The sequence below is a fragment of the Arachis duranensis genome, chromosome 6, assembly GCF_000817695.3.
Source record: "Arachis duranensis cultivar V14167 chromosome 6, aradu.V14167.gnm2.J7QH, whole genome shotgun sequence".
NCBI lineage: Eukaryota > Viridiplantae > Streptophyta > Magnoliopsida > Fabales > Fabaceae > Arachis > Arachis duranensis.
In genome coordinates, this window is record NC_029777.3 from 5,674,091 (window position 1) to 5,682,623 (window position 8,533).

Genomic DNA, 8,533 nt, shown 5'->3' on the forward strand with positions numbered 1-8,533 from the left:
TCCAACATCTGACTCGTCCCGTGGGTTCCCGATCCTCCTACTATACCGTATCAGAAGCATTCTGTACAATTATTAATTTTATATTTTTTAAAACATAAAATTTAAATATTCACTAATTTGTTTGTAGGAATTGGGAGCTTGAAGCACCATATAGTGGAGTGAAAATCAAGGTGCCAGTGAGATTCATCACAGGCGAATTGGACATGGTATACACCTCACTAGGGTTAAAGGAGTATATCCACGACGCTTTAAGGAGGATGTACCAAATTTGGAGCATATAATTATTCAAACCGGAGTTGCTCACTTCAACACTATGGAGACTCCAGAGGATGTTACTAATCACATTTACACATTCATTACCAAGTTCGATTTCCACTCCATCTAGATTCTGGAGTCTGGTCTACATATATTTGTGAAACAATCAATCTTGCATCTTCTTCCTACCTTGTATTCATTAATACGTATGTTATTTAAATGGAAAAGTATAGGGTACCAACATATTACCTGCCAACTTCTGTCAACTCTTATTTATAATTGTGTTTCATGGAAGTGTGTTCGTGGATGTGTCTAATAATTAATATATTTTAAATACATATATAAAGAGACACATCCAGAAAATATATCTATAAAGACACTTCTATTGAACACAGTTATAAAAAAGACATTTTTATTAGACACATCTACGAACACACTTCCATAAAACATAATTATAAATAAAAGTTGGCAGAAGTTGGCAGATATGCTGTTGGTAACGTAGCGGAACCGTATTTAAATAAGCGCGTTGGCAAACTCAGAGGAAAAAGCCCTAAGTGAGGAACTCTTGGTCAACCCAACTTTTGTATATTTTTTTGTTATTATTTAACTAGTATAAATATTAAATTATTTTTGATAAATAAATTTGATCAATTCATGGGTATAAATTTTAAAAACTGTAAATGGAAATTGTATTGATATGAGTGTGTAAAATTTCGATAAATAAAAATATAAAATATATATTTATTATATTCAAAAAATTGGTAAATATAAATGTAAATGATAATATTTATTAGTCATGTAATATTATTCTTTTTAATTGCCTCTAATATAACAATTTTGCTAAATATCTAACTAGAGTATTAACTAACTCTATTAATTTCAATAGGCTAAAACAAAAAATCTAATAATGAAACAACAAAAACTCCAAAAATAATTTTTTTAATTTTTACTCTTACAATTAAAAAATCAATGCATGCAGAAACATCTCCCCTTTTTCCTAGTCGCGCAATTCTCTATCCTCCCCAACAAACTCTGTTATTCTCCCCAACAAATTCTGTTGCCGATCACGCTAAAGATGACGAGGACAACTCCATGAATGGAGTTTCCGGCACAATTACTGCTATAACGTGTGGCCAACGTTCGCCAATTTCATCATTCCACACCCCGCTAATCTTGTGTCGTTTGCCGAATACGAAACATTTGTCGTCGCTGATTTTACTAAGTAATACTGTTTCTGTCGCAGTCAATTTCACTATGTAACAATGTTGTATATGGCTGATTCTTGTTCTATTTTTTGCCTTTTTTTGCACAGAATATAAAATTAACATATCCTCATCTTTAGATGTTTCTTTTCAAATTACTGAAAGTTTTCATTTTGAATTAGTGGAGTTTTTTTTTTCGAATTAGTAAAAGTTTCTATGTTAAAACAATAGATGTTTATTTTAATTAGTGGATTTTTTTTAATTTGTGAATGTTTCTTTTAGTTGCACTTTAAGTCTTAGATGTTTCTTTTGTTTGTATTTTGGATGTTTGTTTTAGTTTTATACTACTCTCTCTAACGGTCTGCCGCAACAATCATTGCGTCGTGACACGACAAATGGCGATGCAGCAACAGCAGTTTCACGGGGGCGCGCGGGATCGTATCACTTGTGCAAGAACTCCTTGCAGCGGCGACGTGAAGGAACATACGTGCAATTTGTGCGAAGAATCCCTCTAGTGGCGACAGTGTGGCGCATTGTGAAGGCAGAGATAGGCGGCGGCACATGTCCATGCAGCGATGTTTTTGTAGAGTAGATTACGTTGTCTAATCTTAATTATTCAAAATCTAATTTTTAAAAAAATTTAAAATTAATTTTTGAATAAATTGTTTAAATTGATTGGTGGGTGCGTTAGCCCATATACTTTCTCTTATGCAAATGACATCATGCATGTGATCACATTCACTTTTGTCATCTTTCTTACCTAATAATACTGTTTTCTTTTATTTTTTAGTATTATTATTGGCATAGTTATAAGAATTGAACCATTGATTAAATTAAATTACTAATTTATTAATTTATTAATTCAATTGATAAATCACTCGTTGAACTGATAAAATCAATTATATGTAAATAAAAAATATTAAATAGTCAAAAAATTAAAAAATTTAAAATACATATTTTCTCTAACATTTTAAGAATAACTAAGTCTCAAATTTTAAAGACAACTAATATGAAGATAAAAATAAAATTAGTTAGTACTACTATATATAATATTTTAATTTAACACAATAAAAATATCAATCCATAATATCATTTAATTTTAATATTAATATCAAAACAGATAATTTTAATCACAATAATAACATTGAAATAGGTTAAGATTAATAAATTTTTAATAAAATTTATTTGTCATATATAACATTGGAAAGTATAATGATAGAGTGGCAATGAAGATGGCTGCAACCAAAAAGGTTCCCTGTTCAACTCAGGTGGAAATGCAAGAACTGGTTGATTCGATTTTTCCGATTCTCCCCGGTTCATATTGGTTTCATTCTTAAACAGTCTAAAGAATGAATCGAATCGGTTTATAATTCGGTTTACTAATTTTTTGATCGAATATATTAATTGGGTTCGATTTTTACAACTATGACTATTGGGGTTCTTAGCAGCAATATAAGGCCGACAGATGGATAAAGCTCTCATCGCGAGAGATAATGGAGGGAATAGAACACAGAAGCGTGGAAGTGAATGGCATCAATATGCATGTTGCAGAGAAAGGGCAAGGCCCTGTGGTGCTCTTCCTCCACGGCTTCCCAGATCTCTGGTACTCCTGGCGCCACCAGATTCTCGCTCTCAGCGACAGAGGGTACCGCTGCGTTGCACCCGATCTTCGCGGCTTCGGCGACACCGATGCTCCTGCTTCCGTGGACAGCTACAATGGCTTCCACGTAGTGGGTGACCTTGTTGCACTTATTCAGTCTCTTCAAGTGGAGCAAGTGTTCCTGGTGGGTCATGATTGGGGTGCACTCATTGGTTGGTACCTCTGCATGTTTCGCCCTCAACTTATCAAAGCTTATGTATGCCTCAGTGTTCCTTTCCCCCGAAGAAACCCCACCGTTCCCACCGTTGACTCCATGCGTGCTCTCTATGGAGATGACTACTATATCTGCAGATTTCAGGCATCCTCTGTCTCACTCACTCATATACATAACTTACTGTTTGCTCCATTTATTTTTTCGTATTTGATGGATCTGATATGTAGGAAGAAGGCAAAGTGGAAGCTGAGATGGCTCAAGTTGGGGCTGAGTATGTGGTCAAGAACATAATTACAACTCGCAAGACGGGTCCTCCAATATTCCCTAAGGGAGAGTATGGAACCGCTTTCAATCCTGATATGAAAGAAGACTTGCCTTCCTGGCTCACTCAACAAGATCTTGCTTATTTTGTCTCCAAATTCGAAAAGACAGGTTTCACCGGAGGATTGAATTACTATAGGAATTTTAACAAGTAATTAACTTCTCTTGAATCTTGATATTGAAATATACAGGATATAGTAAATTCTCTTGGATTAAACTTAAGTTTTCAATTGTAAATTTGGTGCAGGAACTGGGAGCTGACGGCACCATGGAGTGGAGCGAAGATCAAAGTGCCGGTGAAATTCATAGCAGGTGAGTTGGACTCGGTATACACATCGTTAGGGATGAAAGATTATATTGAGAGTGGAGGTTTCAAGGAAGATGTGCCAGGCTTGGAGGAAGTCATTATTCAACCAGGAGTAGCTCACTTCAACAATCAGGAGACACCACATGATATCACTAACCACATTTACAACTTCATTACCAAGTTCTGATTCTACTAAATTATCATCTTTTTGTCCACTACTATTTGGTTCTGTTTTACCATTTGAAGCCTTACATATAAGAATAAGACCACTCATCCTGCTCTCTGGAATATATCTCTCTCTTTAATTTTCACTTGTATATGTCATCCTAGAATTTCTCTTTAAAATCCTCTTTTAACTGAATAATGTATGGCTAAAAGGAGTTATTTACTAATCAGAAACATTAAAAAGACATGTAATGTAATCCCATTATGAATTGTAGGTGTGTAACTAACTGTGAACACAATGCTTAGCAAACCACAATTTTTACAGATTATAAAGCCAACAAAGTAAAAAGTACAACTAATATTCATAAATTACCATAAAACATACACCAGAGAGTTGAATTGATCATGTCATATCCGGTCAATCATTTCATAGGGATAATTTTAAGATTACTCTTATGATTATACCAACGAGAAGAGAATCAAAACCAATAATTCTTTGTCACTGATGATAAGTTTGACAATCAGCTAAATCAAATTAAACTCCTTTGAAAGCATAAAATGCAAATCAAGCGAATTGATTATACTATGAAATGGCAGATTCACTTAAAAGTTAAAACAAACATAAGTCAACAATTTCTAATAGAAAATTTTAATTTTTGGTTGAGTTAGTTGCTGAAATTGATAAAGACCCAAAAAAAAAAATTGAAAGTAAAGGACATGAATCCCAGAGATGGGAGCCAGAGTAGCAGGCTCATTCAGAATATAGCAGCAAAAGTGGGATCTACAAGCGCAGCGTTGACCAATCAGATTGCTCTAACACTGTTCCTTAGCAATGGCCATTTTTTTAAGGAGGTACTACTATGAAGATTTTATTATTGTCTTTATATGAAGATGTTTTTCTTTTATCATTAATGATGAATTATATGGTTTGATTTTGATTTATTATAAAAGTGTTATTTTTTTTAAAGTGTGACTAAATAAACAAAATACACTTTTAACACAAGAATATTTATAAAAAAATATTTTTAGCATCTTCATTTGAATAAACACCTTTTTTTAATGTTCAATTACCATCACAATCAGTCATATAATAAACTAGTATCACATCAGCTCTAAGTTTGTTAATCATAGTGGATTTATTCAATGTGAGAGAAGAGCTTACGAGAAAGCAATTTGTTCATAATATGGCTCAAGCTAATTAACAACAATGCAGATCTAGTTTCTTAAAAGTAAAACTTAGTGTGTCATGTCTTATTCGGTTATTCGCATTTCTACTTATGTTTCACGTTGTGTTTTTTATGTTGGTTCAATTTGGTGTAATGAAGCCCCTCTATTTGTACTGCATTAAACAATTGGCAATGATACACTGCCAACCCACTTCCAATATATAATACTCGTTCCCTCCCCTAATTGCTTATTAGCAATGGATGACCAATGGACAGAGTTGTAATTTCTTGCTTCTATAAGTTGTCTGCTGCATTTATATTAGGGACAAATTGAAAAAATGGGGGCCATCATTGAGGAGCATCCTTCTATTAATCCACCTCTGGAAGAATCCAAACTACAAGTTCCTTATATATGTAAGGCATAAAAGTAATTAATTAACAAATTATAGAATAACTCATAATATAACCCAGTGTGGAATCTTCTGGAACTATAAAAAAAAATGTTTTGCTTGTATTTTAATCTTACTTTCGATTAGAGTTATCAACCAAATTTGTATACATATCAACCAAATTTGTATACATCTTAATTCGGGATGCATATACAATTTTTTTTTAAAAATAATTGTTCAAAAACTTTGTATCGATGCTAAAAGAAACTTAAAAAAAATTATTAATTTCTTTATTAATGTAAAATTTTACAAGTAATTAAGTACAATAACATAATTGCGAAAAAGATTTGAAGAAACTAATATCTTTTATTTTTTGAAAGTAAGAACTCAACACTTAAGTGAAGCATTGTAAATAAATAAAAATGATAAAAGTATAACAATTTCTATGTCATATCCGGTATAACCATCAACAATATGAGTTATTGACAACACCATTCCTTAGCACATGAAAATGATTGCTCCACGCAATCACCAATTCCTGTTCCTGAAAAATGGCATCATTTTTTTCTCCAGATACTCCATATAATTGAGAAGAATCCAACTAGCCAAAACTTGCGTCTTTCTTTTTTCATTGGCACTAATCTCCAACTCTCAAACTGCTCTTTCAACGTACCAGGGACAATCCATGTCTGTCCAAATGCCAAGATTCAAGCACACCACACATGCCAAGAGTACTCACATGTAATAAATAAATGTATATTTTCAACATCTTTCTGGCACAGCACGCACACCACATCATTCTGTTGGAGGATACCCAATCTACTTAGTCGGTCTTTCGTGTTGACCCGGCCTACCAAGACAAACCACGAGAACAGCTCCACTCGAGGCGGAATTAGACCTTTCGATATCTCCTTTGTGAATCTGAATCTCATAAGCTCCTCATCCAAAATCTCTTCCTGCAAAACCTGCACAAATGAATTAGTAGAATAAACGCATTCCTTATCAAATTTTCACACCACTCTGTCTTGCACGTCCGCTATCAGTCTAACAGATTGCAAGACATTAAGTATTTGGTTCAGTGTATCTGTCTCCCATTGTCTCAACTCTCTTCTCCATTGTAATTGCCACACCCACTCTATCACATTCCAAAACCCACAATCCCCAATTACCAATGTTTTTTTGGTTTGAAATTAAGAAAAGTCTTGAAAAGGAGTCTTTCAGCTTTCCCACTTGCAACCCATGTATCCTCCCAAAATCTGGTAGATCTTCCATTTTCTACTTCCATAGCCAGGCCATCAATGATCTTCTACTTGACATGTTGATCCCTTATTTGCACATGACATATGTCTTTTCATGGTCCCCCCCTCTCCGGTAACGTCTGAGTTGACAGCAAGTAATTTGGGTTCAAGTTATTGCATGAGCATACAACCTTTTTCCATAGAGGGCATTCCTCCTTAGAGAACCTCCACCATCATTTAAACAGTAAAGCCGAATTACGGACTACCGCATCACCCACCCCCAATCCTCCTATCTTCTTCGGTGCCTGTACCAGCTCCAACCTCACAAGGGTCATGCCAGGTCGACCATCATCCTTCTCCCAAAAAAACCTCCTCTGCAAGGATATAAGTCTTCTAGCAACCGCATTAGGCATCTTGTACAGACTCAAATAATAAATAGGCAGACTGTTGATTACCGACTTAATAAATACCAACTTTCCAGCCTTATTGAGTATCTTTGATTTCCACAAGTTGAGCTTCTCTTTCACCTTTTCTATAACCGATTTCCAAGTTTTTACCAACCGCGGATTTGTTCCTAGGCTAATGCCAAGGTACCTTATCGGTAGAGCTGCCTCTTGACATCCTAGTAGCTGGCACATCTGAGTAACCCACTCCTGGCTACAGCTAACTGGTATTAAGTTAGACTTCTCAAAATTAATACTCAACTCAAACATCATTTCAAAGCACCCCAAAAGCCTCTTATAGTTTCTCAGCGTCTCCTCCTCTGGTGGGCAGAATAATATAGTGTCATCAGCAAATTGTAAGTGTGATAACTCTATATTATCCCTACCGACTAATAGTGGAGATACCCGACCATTTCTAACTGCCCCTCCGATCATCCTGTTGAGCACGTCCACCACCAGAACAAACAAGAACGGTGATAATGGGTCGCATTGACGTAGTCCCCTTTCTATTTTGAACGGTTTTGACGGTGATCCATTAACCATGATAGAGATAGAAGCCGAAGTAACACACTCCTTAACCCACGCCCTCCATTTCCTTCCGAAGCCCATCTTCTCCAGCACAGTATCAACAAAGCACCATTTGACTCTGTCATATGCTTTTTGAAAATTCAGTTTAATAATCGCTGATTTCTTCTTCTTCAGCTTCAACCATTGCACAGTTTCACATGCAAATAACGCTCCGTCGTGTATTTTTCTCCCCTTCTTAAAGGCACTCTGTGATTCTCCGACTAGGCCTGGCATAACCTTCCTCATTCTTCGTGTCAACAATTTAGAAATAATCTTATAGACACATCTCACCATACTGATGGGCCTTAGATCTTTTATAAGTCAGTTGCATAATTAAAGTACGTTATACTTTAAATTGGAACTAATTTTATTTATATTACAAATTTTTTAAATTATTTATTTGAGATAATCTTATACTTTAAGTATATTTGGATACCAAACATAGTTAGAACCAAACCGATAATTAATTTACTTAGAATAATAGATTAATGAGTTACTGATTCAATCGTCAGATAACTGGTTGAATTAATTAACATGATCATAATTTAATAATTATATAAAATTTTATTATCTTTTTCTTAAAATAGTAATTTTAGCTTTTATTTTTTACCTATTGTATTCTTCAAGTATTTAATTAAAAATATTGTTTAATAAATATAATATAAC

General features: G+C 34.4%; 1 protein-coding gene across 1 annotated transcript; it reads left to right on the top strand.

Annotated features, from left to right (window-relative positions):
• Nucleotides 1–2,935: 2,935 nt before the first annotated feature.
• Nucleotides 2,936–4,189, top strand: LOC107492213 (uncharacterized). The gene is made up of 3 exons (XM_016113206.3): nt 2,936–3,415; nt 3,499–3,743; nt 3,840–4,189. The coding sequence occupies exons 1-3, from the start codon at nt 2,951–2,953 to the stop codon at nt 4,084–4,086; spliced, it is 957 nt and encodes a 318-aa protein (XP_015968692.3). The 5' UTR covers nt 2,936–2,950; the 3' UTR covers nt 4,087–4,189.
• The last annotated feature ends 4,344 nt before the right edge of the window (nt 4,190–8,533 follow it).